At 43.1% G+C, this 19,447-nt stretch overlaps 1 protein-coding gene across 1 annotated transcript in view; it reads right to left on the reverse strand.

Annotated features, from left to right (window-relative positions):
* Window positions 1-7,142: 7,142 nt before the first annotated feature.
* The window catches only part of SECISBP2L (SECIS binding protein 2 like), a 28,012-nt gene continuing 15,707 nt past the window's right edge, over window positions 7,143-19,447 (reverse strand). Inside the window, exons 9-18 of the mRNA XM_080350955.1 lie at window positions 18,917-19,000; window positions 17,964-18,131; window positions 17,671-17,812; window positions 15,883-16,052; window positions 15,466-15,598; window positions 14,640-14,802; window positions 14,094-14,314; window positions 13,306-13,460; window positions 12,638-12,857; window positions 7,143-11,735 (exon numbers count right to left, since the gene is read on the reverse strand). Coding sequence (XP_080207081.1) covers window positions 11,065-11,735; window positions 12,638-12,857; window positions 13,306-13,460; window positions 14,094-14,314; window positions 14,640-14,802; window positions 15,466-15,598; window positions 15,883-16,052; window positions 17,671-17,812; window positions 17,964-18,131; window positions 18,917-19,000 — 2,127 coding nt within the window. The 3' untranslated portion in view covers window positions 7,143-11,064. The remainder of the gene's footprint in view (window positions 11,736-12,637; window positions 12,858-13,305; window positions 13,461-14,093; window positions 14,315-14,639; window positions 14,803-15,465; window positions 15,599-15,882; window positions 16,053-17,670; window positions 17,813-17,963; window positions 18,132-18,916; window positions 19,001-19,447) is intronic.

Genomic DNA, 19,447 nt, shown 5'->3' on the forward strand with positions numbered 1-19,447 from the left:
CCGTCAGGTGCCCAGCTCTCTGCGCGTCCACCGTCGGCTGCCCCAAAGGAGAAGAGCATCCCTGCGCCGCAACGCTCCTGCCCCGCGGCCACGCACGGAACCGGTATTTTAAGAAAAACACTGAGCGGCGCCGGCAGCCCCCGGCGTCAGTCTCGCTGCAAAGTCCTTCAGCACCGTAATCCAGAGACAACTGAATATCCCTGCGCCTCCGGCGCCGCTTCCCGCAGAGCCGGGGGGCAGCGGCCCCGCCGCGCCCGAGCCGCTCGCCCCGCCCCGCCGCGCCGGACCCGCTGCAGCCGCCGCCGCCGCCGCTTTTATGAATGAAGTTTTTTGTGAATGAGGCTGGGCGCGTGCAGACGGGCAGCGCCGTGAATGGCGCTCGGCGGGCGGCCGCGGCCCGGCGGCCCCCGGGGTGCGCCTCGTAGCCAATCGCCGCCCGCCACTGGCTCACGCGCCCTCAGCGCGCGGGGAGCGGGGCGGGGGGGGCGGGCAGGGCCCCCCGGGGGTGCTGCAAACCCCCCTAAAGCCGCTTCTGCCGGCAGGTCCCGCTGCCCCCGGCGGCGCAGGCACCGCGCAGGGCTGGGGGCAGCCGGGGCTCAGCTGCCCCCGGGCCGCCCGCTCGGCCCCGAGGGCGGGACGGGCTTGTCCCAGCGGCCACAGCCAGCCCCGGGCCGGGGGAAGCCCGGCTGCCCCGCTGCGTGTAGCTCGGGCAGCCAAAGAAGCGAGCCGGGCTTATTTTACTGAGCACGAGTTCCCTGGGCTCCCTACGAGGTTTTGATGCCTGGGGTGGCGTGGTGTGCAGAGAAATGCGGCATCACGGGGGTCAGGCCGAGAAGGGAGAACCAGACTCGGTTCTCTCCATTAGCTGAGGTCTTTTCTCTCATTACATTGTCAATACAGAGCTCACCTTCCTCATGCTCGCAGTGATACCGGCCTCAGTCCCTCCTTGCGTTCAGTGCTGTAAATCAGCTGCTGGTGCCGGTGGCAGGAGGAGGAAATCATGGGCAGAGAGCTGGAGAGAGACTGAGAGCTCACCACAGCCACTGCATTTTTTTTTCCTCTTGTATGAAAGCTAAAAGATGCAATAGTTGCTGCTATAAAATAGGGAAAAGCCCCAGTCCAGACTCCACTGCTGAAATAGGGCTCAAAGAGGAAGCAGCGGCTTTTGAATCAACCCTTTTTGAGGAGGATGGCTCAGGCTGCTCACAAAATCAAACCCAAAGGCAAAACCTGGACAAGCCGCAAGTTACAAAGAGTGACTAATTTCTCATGAAGCTTTAATGATGGCTTTGAGCACAAAAGGATAGAAAATGTTCAGAAGTGATTAACAGCACTATTGCTTGTACATAGAACACAGAATCCCTCTTAGCACGGACATTTTCTTAACTCTTTCACTTCAAGACCGTGCTAGAGCACAATGTCAACACAGCTGGAAGAAACTGGTGGGACAGAGAGGCCATGGTGCCCTGAGGGGTGAGGAGGAGAGACTGGAGAGGGGAGCAAGCTGTGCCAGCTGTAAGGGGACAACAAGGAGCAATCCCGGCTCCTGTTTTGGGGAACCTTCCAGATTTCTCTTTTTGCCACCATGAAAAACATGCAACCAGACAAACCAAATTCTGTCTTCCTGTGAGATCAGCCTTACCATCCCACCTTTCCCGTGAGCGCACAGCGAGGCTCTGCCTGCCTTACAGCAGCGCCTCGGCATGCACGGCCGCAGCAGGGAGGGATGGCTTGGCGGCCAGGACGCCTCCCCAGGCCTTAGCTCAGGCACAGACTAGTTCCTGCTGTGGGCTGCCTCTGGCCTGTGCTGCTCCTCACCTCCTGAGCTCTCCTGCCAGCTGCGTCTTCCTCAGGAGGCAATTTGAGCGTTCTGTACCTGTGTGAGCAAGAAAGGGGTGGGCAGGGTGCCTGCCAGCAGTGCAATCCCCACTGTGTCCTACTGCAGCTAGCAGCGCTGGCAGGTGAAAAGGGTTAAGGGGACTCACTTTAAATCAATGTGGTGAAAGGGCACATTTTCAAGAAAAAGAAACAATAACGCAATAGCCTGTGATTCACTAATCACCCAAGAGCTGTGTTTGAGCCTTGCACGGCACCAGCACCTGCTGCCCCGCGCCTAAAGCGTTGTCACCCTTCCCAGGGGTCAGGAGGGCTTGCGGGAATTTCCCCAGAGAGGCAAGGGAGACCGGTACATTAACCAGCACTTCTCAGCCCACAGGCACCAGTGAGTGTGGTCACGGTGTGGGAGGTGAAGAATAGTTGGTGTTTTACAGCAAGTTCCCGAGAAAAAGGCAATTGTGACAAGCTCTGTTTTCAGCAGCAATCAAGAAATACAAGCTCAAGAGCAGAGCCCAGCAAAGAGCAGCATTGTCCGAGGAACAGTAGCCACTGCGGGGAGGGGGAGGAGCGAAAAGAAAAATGCTGTGCCTTTGTAAATTAAAAAGCTTTTTTCTTGAGGCTAAAAACAAGATTTCTGTTTGAGATACTGGGAAATGGGCCTCTAACCAGCACAGAGAACAAAGCGCCTTTAAGCACTGGTGAAACTGAGCCTAAAGCCTTGTATATTGCCTAAAAGGAGCCTGTGTTTCTTGGTCACAGCTCACTTTCGCGGTTGCCTGCAGTGCTCAGGGCCTGGGGAGCTGCCCCAGCTCGCTGCCCATCCACCCGTCGCTGCCCACCCACCCGTCGCTGCCCCAGCAAGACACAGGGAAGAACCATTTTGCCCCTCACATGGCTGCTGACAGGTGAGTGTGCTCAGGCTGCATGGGAACACCCTGCTGGTGCCCAGTTACCAGCTGAAACTCCCCTTGGTCGCTACGTTACCTGCCACATCACACCCAAAACCTCCATTACACCCTGTTTACAGCCCCAAACAGGCTGCATGAAAATCAGATGTGAGCAGCACCCGGTCACATATTGTCACAGGGGACAGGAGCTTTGGCAGGTGTAACCATGTTGACAGGGCAGCACCATTACAGAGGAGCAGGATCAAGCAGTTAACCAGCTACAGCCACCTCTAACACCCTCTAAAGGAGCTGCAGAGGAGGCGAGCTAGCAGCAGCCAGCTGGCCAGGGTCATCCCCTTTGCAGCAGGAAGGAGCAGAACCAGCCCAGAACCTCTGGGCACCCCTGGCAACGCCATCATTTCAGATGTGGGGCTGTGGGTTGCAGCTTTAGCAGACAGCGCCGCCGCACCACCCGCCCCTTGCAGTGCGAGGGCCAGGGAAGGCAGGTGCTGGAACACACACACGTGCTGCTCGTGGGCGACAAGCGAGCTCAAGATGAATTGGGGACCACTTTAGCAGAGCATCAGCTCAGCAGAGTCACCCCAGGAGTGTGTGTGGGCAGAGCAGGGAGCAAAGCTGTCACCTGCCCGCAGCGCACACCCGAAAGGCAGTTGCACTCTTGCAGGAGCCCAGAGGAAGCTGTTACATGCTTCTTGCGACCAGCAGGACAGAGCTCAGCGTTTCTGTTATAATACAGAGTAAACGGGGGATTTTTTTTCCTGTGTAAATAGCAACAGCAGAGTTAATTTGAGCTAAGGTGCACCGAGCTGATCTGCCCGACTTCCTCATTGACACGGCTGGCTGACGCTGACAGCAATCAGCAACGTGTTACAGAACAGCAAGAAAACCCCATAACCAGCAACGTGGCAGCAGGTACCTTAGGGAAGCCCTAGAGCACGCTTATTTGCACCAGCAAAAGTAATGCACAGCCACTGTTTCATTTCAGTTGAAAGAAATGTATTTTCCCACATACTGGAAAATTCCCTCACTGGTTTATCTCCTATAGATACCTTTTCTGTGTTCTGCATGAATTAAAACCAGGCACATTTGACAACCGCAGCCCACCTCCTGCTTTTCAGGAGAGCCAGAGGAGGTTTGCATGGGCTGAAGACACAGAGCTGAGAGCTAATGTGTTTGAGGAGGACAAAGGCACAGCTGCTACCACATCCCTGGATACGAAAGGAGAGTCAGAGATTAGACTATCACCGCTTTTCTCCTGTTCCAGCTCCAAAGGATCCAACAATGCTAATCCCAGAAAACATGTCCTAGGGTGACTTACAGACAAGTTGTGATTTTCCTTCTCGGGCACCGCACTGTGTTTCGCTCAGCCCAGTTTAACCATGCACAGCAACGTTTCTTGGTCCAAAACCTCAGCTAGAAGCCAGCAGAGCTGCACTGGGCTAAGGCAGAAGGCAGGGCTGCTCTGCCCGGGCACGGGGTGCATCTCGCAGCTGGAAGGACCCTGCACGGTGTTCAACAGGGCTTAGCTGGATGGGCTTTATCCCCTTTTCACCTCCTCCTTACAACTCTGCTGGGCTTTGATTTTTCCGACGGGAGATGAGAGCTGAGCTCTGGAGGAGAGCACAGTGTGGGGGGCCCGTGCCACAGCCGTCCCTTTGCAAAGAGATGCCAGCCTCTGCAGCCTTGACAAGGGCATAACCAAACACATCAGAGCTACAGCCGGACCCACTGCAAGCCACCAGAAAACAACGTTCTGCCCCAACCACAGCTTTCTGAAAGGAGATTTGCATCCCAAGAGCCCAAGGATACGTTCAGTAGCTCTTGGTGGCCTGTCTCAGCACTGCTTGCAAGGAGGACAAGTCACCATGAGCAAAACCCAGCATCATATGATATCTGTTGTCCCACAAAGCGCACAAAGCAACAGCAGATTAAACATCTAGTGCCTGGCTCTGGCTGCGAGCACAGCCAGCAGCAGGACGGGTACAAACACCAATTTCAGCCTAAAGAACCCCAAAGTAGCCTAAAGCGTCATCTCCGCAGAATTACCTGCCATATGAAACAAGTTTCAGCAACAGCACCACAAAACTGCAGCCAGCTGGCAAGGAAGCTGGAAGGAGCTGTGATTCAGTGGCATCGCAGGGCCTGGTGTCCACACAACAGCAGGCAGGGAACAGCCTTCCCTGCAGTTCAGCTTGCAGCTCTATTTTTGTAAGGCACATATTAATATTCTAATAAAATCAGTCCTGCAGCACAGCTGAACTTCTCCCAGTGGCTCCATAGCTGTGCAGAGGAGATCCAAGGAAACACTGAAGGACATGCCCTCCCTCGGCATCTCCTGTTTCCAGCCTTGGATGCTCGCCTTGAACTCAGCAGTAGTAAATCTGAAAGGAAACTGTGTCATCAGGACATTATTGTTGTTAATTTGCTCTCATCCTCTACAATCTTCTCCCAGTTCTCGCTCCCCACAGCGTTCTTTCCAAACATCCTCACCTCTTCCTCCTCAGCGCTCTCCTGCTCCTCAGGACAGCTGATGGCAGAAGGGGCACTCACCTTCTCAATTTAAGCTGGAAAACCCCCAAGAGTTTGCACCAATACTCTCAGGGGCAGAACCCATCTGAAAATGCACCCTTCCCTAGCTTAAAATGCATTATAAAAAATTTAATTCTCTAATTAACTTAGCTTTAGGTTTTTCCTCCCGAAAGAAGCCACCCAACAGGAGTGCATTTTGTTTTAACGTGCAAAACTACCACAAGTTTAGAGTGATATTTGTTGTTGATTTATAACTCCGCAATAAATGAATTGACTGCGTAGGCACAACGCCTTGTAGAATCACAAAGTTGTTTTAAATTTAGTGTGGACATGCATTAGCTTTCCCCATAAACACAGACAAAACCACCGGCTGTGTGCACGGGGTCACCACGGTCCCCAGAGAACCCGGGCACCAACAGAGCTGGTGGGAAATTGAGTTTGCTCCGTGCCCCCTTCCCTTCGTATAGGAGCAAGTCTGTTATCAGTGTTACATGATTACTAACCTCCTCTTTACTCATTAAAGCACTATCCTTAGAAAACACCCCTGTGAGAGGGCTGGGTGGTGTAGATAGCGGCCAGATGGACGCCCACACGCATCCGCCCCGCGCCAGCTCACCCAGCGCTGCTGCAAAACTCATTTGGCAGCTACGGGCGAACTGGGGGCCTGGAGCTGTTGCCAAAATGTATGTTCCAGCTTAGGTTTCCCTGCCTTTTGTAGCATTTGCTAACTCATAGAAGACAAAAGGTACACAGGCTTCAGCTGTATCATCTCCTTTAGGGTTTGGTTGGGGTGTTTTTAAGCAGTATTGAACCAAAACTTTAAAACCCCAAACTATTTAATAAAAAGCAAGCCTGCCTTGTACATGCAGTCATCCTGAAAATCTGAAAGCAAATCCAAAGAGTGATGAACAGTGCAATTTGACTGACTGGGGTCCTTCCGCAGGTTATGGACAGACAGACTGATAAACTCCAGCCCTGTGAGCACCGACGCGGTACCCGAGCGCAAGGAACTTCTCTCAAGAGAACGACAAGATGGTTGGTTTTGTTGGTTTGTTTTAAATAGTGAAGAAATAGAGAGAAAATTAAGTTTGTAAGGCTTTGGGGTTATTAATTTTCTTGTCACTTCCACAGCACAAGTCACACGGTGCCACCTACTTTTTTGTACTTTCCAAAATCCACATCAGGTTGAGAAGATGCAGGCAAACCCCAAATGTGAGGAGTAATTCTGACAGCACCACTATGTAAGGTTTACAACGCTTCCAAGAGAAGACAACTGCAACAGCAGAATTGAAGCATGAAGTTAAGGCACATAAATAGAAAACTCAAAATTACAGGATAAAGCTGTATCCTTTGTGAATTGCTACAAATATTCTCACACGTAGGAGTTGCAAAACCAGTTAATGACACTGTTACTAGAGCTGCGGAAGCATGAGCAGTTACCAGTGCGTCACTGGAGAACAGGAGACAGCAGGCTGAGAACTTCGTGTTATTTTCCAAAGGTGACTTCATGCACCAGCGTGACAACAAAGGCAGGTGAACTTAAATTCTCATACATTAGCAGCATGCAAGAAATCCAAGTTTTTAGAGGTGCCTGGGGTTATTCTTAATAATTTTCTCTTGAAAGTGTTATTTCCAGCTCAACACTGTGGATCCAGCTCAGTCCCAAGGTCTCTGAAGAATGGTTTTGCTATATATTTTGCTATATGTTTATTTGAGCTGGAGCCCAGGGACCCACCAGCCAGCAGGAGGAGCCACCATGTGGCTTCTCCCCCTGCACCAAGCCCAGTGTGACACTGACCTTCTCCCTCTCCTCAAGTGCCAGGGCAGGGTAAAGCGGTTGTGAACAAACAGCTTGCTGTAATAAAGCTGTAAATTTCTACAATCATTTTTATTAGTTATGGAAGAACCCCCCACTAGTATTTACATAGTGCAAAAAAGCTGTTATTACTCCAAAAAGTACGGTAGACAGAACAATTATCCTTCATACAGCAAAAAAAGAAATGGAACAAAACCCTTCATATTGTATTTCATAATGATTTTTCTACTGCTTTAACCTAAATATTACTATAAATTTTAAGACATTAAACAGCTTTCCTTATTAGAATCCATTTAAACGTAAAATATAAGAACTACTTATGAACATTTAGAAGGTGGGCTGTGCCAACCGTGCTTCTGCTTTCAGTGTTACCATTCAGTGGCGTGGAAGGTTCGGGTTGGACACTCTCACGCTTCCTAATGTGCGGCAGGGTGGGTAGGAAACCCACGTCACTTGTTTCCATGGCTTCCTTCTGCTGCTTTTTGTTTCGTTAACAGATCATCGTATCTCATTTTTAAATGGCTAACATTGAAATCAACTCCATAGTTTCATTAGTTGGCACAACTTCACAGGAAATACTTAATGACAGTTTCAGCAAACAGCAGCTTTCCAAACAATAATACTTTTTTCTACATATGTATTTAAAGTAACATTATTAAAATTTAAGCTTGTGTTAAAGAACTGGATAGAATCACATTGTGTAAGCTCCCACCCACCCAAATGAGCATGAAGACACCTCTTACCTTTACCAGAAGAACACCAACAAGTGCATTACTGAACATTTTCTACAATGAGTTTTTAAAACACAGGTCAATACCCTCTTGTCACTGTTTCGCTCCAATCCTACAACTACCCGCACGCAACTTACGCAGATAAACGGGCCACCAATTCAAACCAGTGCAACTAACGCTCTTAAGCCTGTGTTAGCAAGAGCAGGTCCTAAACCTTACTCAGACATTTCCACTTGGTCCAACTAAGGACAGACGTTCATCAGAATTTATTTTCCTCTTACGTATTTGTTATCCATGTTTTATTGTTATTCTGACAGAGATACCTAAAGTATTTATATAAATAGGTTGTATACGTAGGCGCCTCTACCAGTTTTCAAGATCCCTACTACCCCTACCACAGATACGTTATTTCTGATTTTACCAGATAAATTAAGTGGTGAAATCATCTCTATAAAGTATGTTTTCAGAAAAGTAGATTTGTTTTCAGAATAATCATTTTCACAACAAAAATATCTATACACCTATAGCTACAGAAACATCTTTTCTTGGGGACAGTAACAACCTGTATAACAAACTGCATACTTTTATACTCAAATAGAAATTCAGCTACTTTAAAAAAAAACACGGTACTGTAAAACATTTGTACGCTTTCCTTTTAAATTCTGGCGATAACAGAATCAAAATTACCACAGTGAGATACTCTCCCTCAAGTGCTCTAAGTGGCAAGAAACTGCCCTAATTTTAGAAGCAAATGGATCACTCCCAAAGGAACTGCAATCTCATTCTCACAGTTATTGCTCATTCCCAGCTTATCAAAAAGGAAGCACTAAACCCAGTTTCCTTGACTCAGTTTCAGTTTGCTCCTCTAAGGGTCATCTGCCACATTTTAAAAAGAGACTAGTTCCCTATTTGCTGGCAAATTGAGAGATATTAGAAGTGCTATATCACCTTCAAGAACTCTATTAAACCTGTAGCAAAATTACAGTGAAATAGTGGGCTGAATATTACAAGACTTCTTTGATATAAATATCAGAAAATTTTAAAATGACAGTCCAAGTTCAGAAAAGACCTATAAAAAGATGCGCCTTTGATGTTAATACTTCAAGATCAAAAGTTATTTGAATCACTGGCACTGAAAAAGCAAAAGGAAAAGTTATCAACACCTTTGTTTTTTGATGTTCTGGTAAAGTTTTGCCCTCAGTGTATACACTGATCTCAGCTGGTATCAAGATGTGCTTACACATCCAAGGGCAAGTTTTGTTTGTCAGCAGTTCAAACACCTATCATTTCCTAAAGCAAAAACTCTTTCAAAACATACAGACTATAGAAATCTGCCGTAGGTACAGCAAAAGGTTTAACATTCAGGAGGCATCATTCCTTAGTCTTGGTTTTCCTATAAAATGCCTGTTCTAACATCTAGGAATATTACATTAAGGAACTAAGAACGTGACAGAACAGCCAGTTGTCCTAGCAGCTCTCTACACTGCTTATCTACACCACATTTGCTATGTCTATACCTATCAAAGCATTATTTACATAATACACACAGTTTCTATTATTCTCATTAGCATCCAAAAAACCCAGGGGTAGATGATTTCTAAACCTGGAGTCTTATTTTCCCAGTGCAACTTAAAATGCCAGCATCACTAGTACTATAAGCGTTGGTCCCATATTAGTAAGTGTGGCCTGAATCCCTAACTTAACTACCCATTTCTTGTGGTTTGCAGCCTACCCAGAGGGTTTTTATGCATTTTGATACAAGTGATGAAGAAAAATGAAGTGGAATTAAAAAAAAAAAATACAGGTTTGCTATAATAGTGTTATTCATGTGAGTTACTCTGGCTGCTCTTGCAGTGAAGCTCCTGCTGCTGGCAGTTTCAGTACAACCCTTGCCAATATAAGGCAAAGGTGGAAAAGAGACTCCTTACGTGCAAGGTTTTGACACACTCCATCTTCAATCTGAAATGAATTCTTCATCAGTTAATGGATTTCACTTCAATATCCAAAATAAAACACAGCACAATTCGCTAGCAATGTGTATGTTTCAGGGAGGGCATCTTTTTGTTTCTTTTACCTCTGAACCACTGAAATACCTCCTCCCCATACTCCAGGGCACTTTCCCCTTTCCTGGCTTCACCACTTCCTTTTCTACTCCAGAGCTCAACTCCTAAAGCTGCTACAACTGTAAGAACAGACACAAAGAGGTCACATTTTGAGCAAGAATTGCTAAGGTACATCCTGAACTCAACACGAGGGGGGCCAGGATCAAAGCATGCAGATGAATGTGTAGATACATTGAACCATCATAACATTCATACTTGCTGTTAAAGGACTGTTCTTGCTTTTTGCGATGTTATGTAGATACAATATGCAAAACAGCATTCCTGAGGTAAGTGATGGGAAGAAGAGGAATTCATCACTTCACTAGAAGCCCTGGATAGGGATTATGGTTAGTGATTCACTTAGTGTGGTTTGGCAGACAGCAGCTGTGGAGAACATGGGCAATTTTTGTTTTCTTTCCTGTTTTTTTCTTAAAATGCAATATTTCCACTTTGTAACCCCACCCCCCCCCAACATTAATTACATCCCTCTGGCTTAAATTTTTTCTGGAATCAAAATTGTTATAGCTTATTGTAACCACCCCAGCTATCAGCAGCTGTTTAATGATGCATTCACAGAGACCAACTCAAACGCTGCGCCTATGTTAGCATAAGAATCCAGCACAGATATCTCTACTGTTCACTTTTCACTAAGACTGCAAATGGGGTTTTCTAGCTTTTCTTTGAAGAGAACCAAAATTGTACTTATTTTCTAGTCAGAACTAGAAAAATCACAGCCAAACACACTGACGTGCCTGGCATATAACACCAGTGTAAGCTGGGTAATTTGTCAGTCTTCATGTAGGTTATCTGTTTGAAAATGAGCTAAACAGTCACATCTTTAAATAATTTTGCTTAAAACTGCTCAATTATAAGATGTTTCCTTTTACAAAAGATCAAGTTAATACTTATTGACAATTTTTCCACAGAGTTTCTATTCTTGGAAATAGATACTGATTAAAAGCTAAGCTAGTTTTTAAATCAAACAAGTAACAGCTACAAAAATATTGTTGTGAATTAAATACACATATTAAATGTTTAACAGTGCAAAACGTTGAGATGAAGCATACGAAATAATGGCTGCAACCTTTACAACAGTTAGTTTTAATATAGTTTCTAAAAAGTTCCTGAGTTCCTGTTTATTTTTACGGCATATAGATGGAATCTGTGTGTTCCTTGTTCAGAGAACTGCAGATGGTGGGTTTATGTTGAGTGTTACTCGCGTGCTTATCATTTGTCCATTCCTCACCATCGGTGACTGGATCGGCCGGCTCAGAAGTCTCTATTTCCTCCTCTTCACTTTGTTCTGCATTGTCTTCGGCACCACTAAGGGTCTTCCCAAGCTGAAGAGTCTCCATAGTTCTCTGGGTTTCTGAAACCCAAGATTCAATTCTGCTGTTAAGCTGAACCTCTACAGAAATGGGTTCATGGGCGTAATCCTCATCATCATCTTCCTCCTCCTCTTCCTCCTCTTCTAGCATTCCTGGTACAAGAGTACTGGTGGTACTGGTCATGGAGGAATTCAAAAGATCTCGGCAGCTGCCATCCAGTGATCCTGTTTCTGTACTCTGCTGTGAGGCCCATTCCAGATTGTCATCCGGTTTCACCTCATCTTTATCACCTGGTGTGGGTTTTCCATGATTTGTTGCTGAGGTAGTGCCAGCTGTAGCCAGAGGTGGTTGTTTATTACAAGTGGCTTTTTCCATTTGACCATGACCAGCTTTTTCTGCTGCTGTAGTCTTACATGAGGATTCTCTCTCATTTTCAGAGGTTTCTAACCCATCAGATGTTTCCACCATATTTCTCCAGTTTGTTTCTACAAGTCCCAAAAGAAGTTTAAGTAGGAAACATTAGTTCTTTCTATATATAAATATTTCTCATAAATATCCCAGAATTGTTTAGATAGCAACAGGAGCTAATAATTTTAATACTATTCTATGCTTGCTAGAAAAATTTCAATTAGAAACAGGGGGAAGAAGGGAAAGGGATAGACAACCAAAAACTGAAAGTTTGTGCACTTAGTTTCCTGTATAAATTGTGGAAGCACCAAATGCAACAGTGAGCATAGTCAAAGAGGTTACTCTCAAGTACAAATTAAAAGCAGAGAATTGCCACAGTATCAAGTGTTTAAGGATTTTTTGAAAAATATTTAACAAGTTCAATAAGTTTGAGACACCACAAAAGAATTAACTAAAAACAAGGGAGTATCCTTTTGATTTCAACCTAAGACTGAAAAGGACAAGTCTTTTGGTTCTAACAAGCACTCTCCCTTTTATCCCCTCTGTCATCTGGGCTCAAGCAACCAGATAAATGATTTGCCTTTTGCTCACACTATTTCAAAGTTTAACATACACGTCCTATCTACAGAGACCTCAATGATTTAATTCCTTCCCTCTGTCATTGTTTCTTCCTCAATCATATAATCAATTCTGTGTTTGGTACCAGTTCTGTACCGGTTCAATGAAACCGCAGAAGCCACCTCCACTGATGCGAGTTAGGTAACTGTAACACTTCTGAGGGGTTAGAAATTACAATTGCTATTTTCTATACAGTTTGGAGGAAAAAATATTACCCACAAAACTAAGTGAAGACTAACCCATTTTCTCTTATACCTGAAAACTGTAGGATACCATAAACTGTATTTTTTTAGCTACATTTTGCAATAAGCTGCATTGAGAAAATTCTAGCTTCTAGTTACAAAATTTGTAATGCACTTACCATATTCTTTCTCATTCACTTCAGATATCGGTTCAGAAATAACACTACAGAATGAGATAGCACTTGCTGCGGAGGGGTTACGAGAATGACCCATATGATGCGGTGCCTTCTTGACATTCTTCAAGGCTTCTTCTGCCTGTTCCTGTTCCATTGCAGCAACCATATCTCTGTAAGCTTTTCTGGCCTCTTCAGTCAGTGATACCAGCTTATTAAACAGGTCCTAAGTATGAAGGCAGTTTTTATGATCAGTAGTTCTTACTAGTAAGTTCACTTTTAGTCAAAGTTACACTACCTAGTAAGCCTTAAGCTTATTAACACCAAATACCTTTACTTCAACCAAGATTAGTTGTTCTCTGTTTACGCAACTTTGAGGAGATGTGCTTAAAACGCTGTTTTTCTTACAATCTTAAGCCTTCCAGAGAATTTCAGATGGCATTTAAGTCTACTTGAAAGCTAGAGGTGTTGTGACCTAAGTGTGACTCAGAGTCTCTCAGTTCTGTATTGAATTTCAGAGAAATAGAACAGGTCAGGGCTATTATCAAGCACATATTAGTTAGGTGTGCTCTCCATGCCACATCAATTCTAACTACAAGGATTAACTACAGTCAATTCTTAACTATTAATACAAGGTGGTTTAATCCAGGCATTATGTGAATGGAATTACTCACCTCAGCACCTGAATAGCTGAAGATACCCACTACACTAACAGGAACCAGCTTGTTCACGCAACGGCCAAGAGCTTTCCGTCCAAGAGCAAAGACGAAAGGAATTTCTTGCTCCCGTGCCATGGCTATTACATTATACAGAGCCTCATCTAGTCCACCTTGAAGAAAGCAATTTTAAATAGATATCTAGTCAGTTAAAGTCATAGTGTAGCAAGACACAACTCCCCCATTTAAACTGTAATTAGTCAGTAAAACTTCAATACACACAATCACCAGCTATTACATTGAACAGGATGACAAGCTACACATTTCAAGTATAGTGAGAACAGATTAAGGCAATATTCTATATTTCCTATTAGGGCTGCACACACATGAAAGCAGAGCTTTCCACAGCTCTTTTCTTGAGCAGAGCTTTGCTCTTCTCATATCTCAGGAAGCTTCTGTTACATTTCTGGTTGGTGCAAAATGTGTTGGTTGGCTAAGCAGCCAATTCATACTCGTCCTAAGAAATCCTCCTTAAGAGCACCCAGAGTTCAGGACTTTAAGTGTATCGAAGACTGAATGGAATAAAACTACATATTATAACATCTATGTTTCTTTAAGCTGTTCAAGTACATGGACAAGTTTCTTCCAGAGTGGAGTAGAAGAGAATGAATGTGGAGTGACGATTGCACAGCTGCTTCTGTAAGTGTTATATCACACACAGTAACTAAAAAACTGCTTTTACCCTTGCTAATCAGCACAAGAAAACTGTAAACAGTTAAGTGCATCACTTGTTTTACCATTTATACCTTTTGACTGGATTTTTTCGCAGTTGGGAGATATGATTACACACTTGATCTTGTTTAGCTTCATATGCTTAGTAACCTCACGCAACCCCATGACCAGTCTTCTCCTTGCTTTAGCTCTCATGGGATCCTTTTGATAAATCCGTTCTTGAAAGCTGACAAGCTCTTGCAATAAGAGAGTGACACACTCATCTATCTCTTTACTTAGAACTTGGTTACAGTATCTGTAAAGTCAAAAAACATCAAGTATTAGCACAGCACATACTCAATACTATTTCACCAAGCCTTTTACCAAATAAAAATAATTTTACTTCCTCAGAACAGTTATTAAACTGTTGGGAATTAAAAAGATTTAGAAATCCTGTTTAAAGTTACGCACTGAAAACGTTTACATTACCAGTAACACCCCTTGTATAAATGTCTGCTGATGAAAGGGTAGCCTTATATTCATTACGCTTCTCCTGAGTCTACTAATCCTATCCACACTTAAAAGATGAGGGTCACTTAAGTGCAAGCCTTGAATTTATATTGATAATGCAAAACTCTTACTCTCTGAATCTCTTGCTGTGAATTTTGGTTATCGCAGAAGAAGCCATTGGACTGCCTATTCCAGAACTAGCAGGTGAGCCTTGTGACACCGGGGTCATGCAGTACGGAGAATTCTGACTTGCTGGCGAAAGTGAAGTATCACTAGGCATACTTAGTCCAGTTTCTGAAAGGCAATTTTGAAACATTATAAAATGAAAAGACGTTTTCACATAAACAGCATCACACTTACGTATCTCTCCCTCACTTGTTCCAAATTACATTCTGGAAACACTAAACACACTCTTCTTCTGGGTAGGTGGTTGAGGGGGGGGAAACAAAACTAGCACATATCCAGCACTCAGTGTGGGTTGTGTAAATAAGCAATATTTGAATATCCATTAAAAATACCCAAAGCTGCTTCTAATAAATCTTTACAAAATTATATATATATAGATAATATTTGCTCAACTTATTCCTAGAATATTTCAGTTTTTCACACTTATCTTTAATCAGGTCATTCAGAAGCAACCAGTCATGTTTGATCTGCTTATTAAAAATGCTATCAATCAACTCTGACATGTGTTGGGAACATCTGCCCAAGAGTAACGAATTAAAGGCTGTACGGAGATGAGGTACTTGAACCCATACTGCACTGAGCCTCCCACTACTGAGGCACAGACAAGACATTTTAGAAAAAGAAGACTAATTTCTAGTGTTTGGTAGCATTTAAAAAGGCTAAAGATAACACCAGTAAATTGTGTTGCATAAAAAACAACAAAATATTAATCTAAGCAGATTAGTATAATTAGTGGGGAGGGATGGACACTAGAGAGACAGAGAGACCAACCTTCTTGAGAGGTCAGCTCCTGTGACTGATCAGCAGTAAAGGTTATAGGAACCTCTTTCTGTTCATCAGACCCCAAAAGGCTGTGGTCAGCTGATAACCGGCCTTTCTTCTCTTCTCTCTCTTTCAAAATAATCTAGGAACAAAACCAACAGCTATCAACAGCTGAGAATGAGAGAGATACCTGTAAGGAAAAATGTCTGTTTGACTGAACAAAACAAAATAAAGTTAACCAGGTTGTTCTGAACCTTCCTACTCAAGCCAGGACAGAAAATACAAAAATAATTTGTCTCCTCTCTGATCACAAACAGTATTTAACTCCAACATTTTACAGCTAGTCTACTCAATACTCTCAAGTAAGAAAATATCAGCTTTTATTTTTCAAGTACGTGTGTGGATGAAGATCCTCCACATGTTTACCTTTTTAAGTGCTGTAGGACGTTTCAGTTTTGCAATCTCTCTTTCTTTTCCTCTTTTCACTTTCGGGGCAGTTGAATCCAAAGGATTAAGGCAACCCATAGATGGCTGTCCCTTTGCAAAGGACTTTCTGTTGGCAGATTCTTTGGTATGAAAGGGAGCAGCACTGCCAACTAAATACAAGAAAGATATTAGTTTCACCAAAAGACATGTCAGCTTTATTTCAACACTGCTTTCAGAATTTCCACTGCTGAATTCCCAAAGTACATTTTCCTTCCCCAGAAAAAAAACAGTTCATAATGACAGGAAAATGACATCATCTGAATCATACTGTCGCTTCCAGATGGTTTTAAGCTTTCTTCAACTTCTCCTTATGTTTTAGGAAGCTACGGATCCCAGAAAAGCAATTACTTTAATACCGGTATGGGATCTCTCTCTGAAGTGACTACATGTAGCTTTATTAGTAAGATGATAATAGTAAAACAAGTTGCAAATATTTATCCAAATGTTTGTTTTCAGTTGTCAAAGACAAAACAGATGAGAGAGTGCTGCATGTAGTTCCGCAAGAAAGAGCATAAAACAAACGCAGCATCCAATGGAAATGCCAAGTGTTCTTTGAGCTTTGTTTGATATAACCTTGCCAACTTGAATTAATGTTTGAACACAGCTGAAACTCCAAGCAGGTAAAAATGAAGCCACACACAAGATGGAAAATGGTAACTATGTGCATAACGATGGACTCTAGGCTACATGCTGCTGCTCAGGAATGAGACTCGCAGGTTATAATAGATAACTACAAAAATGTCAACTCTGTATTCAGTAGCAAGCATTAAAAAAAGCTAATTTAATGTTAAGTGTCAATAAAGAAATAGAGAACAAAAAAGTGTAATCAAGCCATTGCATACATTCATTATGGAACTAGAACTTAATATTCCATGTGTGTCTGATCTTCCTTATTTTCAAAAAGGTAGAGTAGAACTACAAGAAGATACAGAGAAAGCGATATGGACTATTGGAAAATAAATGCTTCCACAATGGAATAACTAAATAGACTAGGACTCTTTAGACTAGAAAAGAGATGACAGACCTCATGGAGGGAGGGAGAAGGGAATGATTGCTCAGTCTTTTTGTAATACATAGGCTATGGAAGCAAATAAAATCATGAGTGGGGTACAAAAATCCCTGAACCCTCCTCCCCACCCCCTAAAAAAAAAAACCACAGAGTAAAAGGAAAAGCTTCTCCACAGAGCATGTAACAAGGTTAGAATTCACTACCATAGACGCTTATGGACAGTAAAAACATGTGACAGAAGTGATAGTTTAAGAAACAAACTTGGTTTGAGAAAGCCTTGGGTCAAGAGGCTCTGAACTACAATCAGCAGAGGGGGAAAGAACATCCCCCTGTATCACAGTCACAGGAATATCCTCTAAGCTGCTTTCAAAGAGAATTCTGCAATATCTGTAGCAGATGTTCTGTTTGACCCAATGCAGTTCTTCTCACATATTCATTTCAACACTGAATTAATCTCAAGACACAAATCCAAAATTGTGCATAGCGGGTGTTTTCAGAGAAGTTTGTCCTTAGTTCTGTGTGGACTTCCACCATTGCATACTGCAGCTCAGCAGAAGATAGCACCAGTGAATTTTTTGAGAAACACATTAAGAAAGTCTTCCCAGGTTTTTATTATGTTTATATTCAAAATTAAAATTGACATAAAAATGCATATGTTCAGATCAATTATATTTTTCCCATAAAATGCATTTAGCAATTGTCAAGCAGCTTAGAAATACCTGTGTATGAGAGAGGCCTGGTGTTGGTGATCTGACGAGCTTTCATTGCCTGCTGCTGCTTTTCAAGCGCTGCTAACATGTCGCCCAAATCTAACTGAACAGGTGTCTTGCTCTTCTTTCCAGCCGCTTTTGATAAAGCCTCCTATAACATGAACATCACATGCTGATAAATACAAAGAAACAGTGCCTGCAAAACACTCTTCACAAAGAGATTCTTGCTATTATAAAGAGGAGCAACAGCTAACTGATATTCCTCTTTACCAATTACAGGGCAGGGGGACAGCATTACGCACTTGGAGTTTTTTCTGTTCCATGCTTATCTCTGAATACTCTTGAGCTGTTGCAAGTGCTGCTGCCAAGGCTTTCTTCTTCTGACTTTTTGCACGCTTTGGTACAGAGGTTGTAATTGGAATTGGAGTTTGGACTATATTGATTGGAGAATTCTCTGGTAAGTCATCCAACTAGGGTTTTAAACAAAAAGAAAAAAACCCCACCATTAAAGACCTTTCTCTCAAGACCACAGGAAATGTGGCACTTCAGAAACCAAGTCAACCATTGTTTTGGTGAGCAGTATGACATCCCAATTATTAAGTACAGCTAGATGACACAGTAAGTTCATAAAACTAGAAATGTATGTGTATTTCACTTTTGGATGGGAAAACCATGTTATCTCTCTGCAATTATGCCTCCAGATTGAAGGTTTTTCAGCCTGATTACTAAATAAAGGAATATTCCCCTCTCCCCCATAAAATTTTCACTTCACTTTCCTGGAAAGTGGCCAATTAGATTAAGTAGCCTGTATATACAGTTCTGCAACAAAATACTTAAGTAGACCAGGTATTAAAAGAGCATCTATCCAACAACTGTTTCTACAGCCTAAGGCAGATAACGTTTAGTTTATTTTCATTTCAGTTGGGAGCTGGACTTGACGATCCTTCTAGGTCCCTTCCAACTTAGATACTCAGAATCATAGAATATCCCATCTCATGCATCTTACAGTTTCACTCATTAGCAATCCCATTAGCGACAAAAAAAAATCCAGCAGCCTTCTTTTTAAGATGGGTTCTCGCCACCACTTATTTTAACCAGTATTCCTTTAGCATCCAATACTGGCAGCACCAGCACCCTAAGAACAGCACAGTTACTGCATTATAACTATTGTAGCAGAGATTCATTACAAAAATACACTAATTAAGTAGTCTCAAACCAACTTAAACACACTTTGCAAAATAAAAACATTGCTTACTACTTTGGGTGAAATCTTTTGCTGGATGTTACTACTTTTGCTGCTGCCATTGTCACTGTTTAGCTCTGGAAATTCATCTTCGTCCTAAACAATACACAAAATGGGAAAAGTCACATGAAAAGCATCAACTGCAATGGCTAAAACCAGAAGCATGAACTGAATCCTGAAGTCCCACATAAGCTAGAAGGGCTTCAACGTGACACAAATGGAAAACGATAAAAAATTAACAAAGCATTTTTGTATCTGAATAACGCATTTCAAAAAATAATTCATTAATGTTTTATACTAAAGAAATCCAGTTACAATTAAGGGTTACAAACCAGAGAAAATGGTAATTTTAATTCACAAGCGAACAGAAAAAGTTGCTTGAAAGTTGCTTATCTAATTTGTCAGATATTTCTGAATTCTTACACTTTCCACAACACCCAAATACAAGTCTCTGTATGTACACAATTAAAGCATCATATAATAATTAGTGCACTATACTGTACACCTCTTAGAGCCAGATGTTTTGCAACTTCTCCCTGTTGA

This window comes from Nesoenas mayeri, assembly GCF_963082525.1.
Source record: "Nesoenas mayeri genome assembly, chromosome: 11".
In the NCBI taxonomy this organism is placed as follows: domain Eukaryota; kingdom Metazoa; phylum Chordata; class Aves; order Columbiformes; family Columbidae; genus Nesoenas; species Nesoenas mayeri.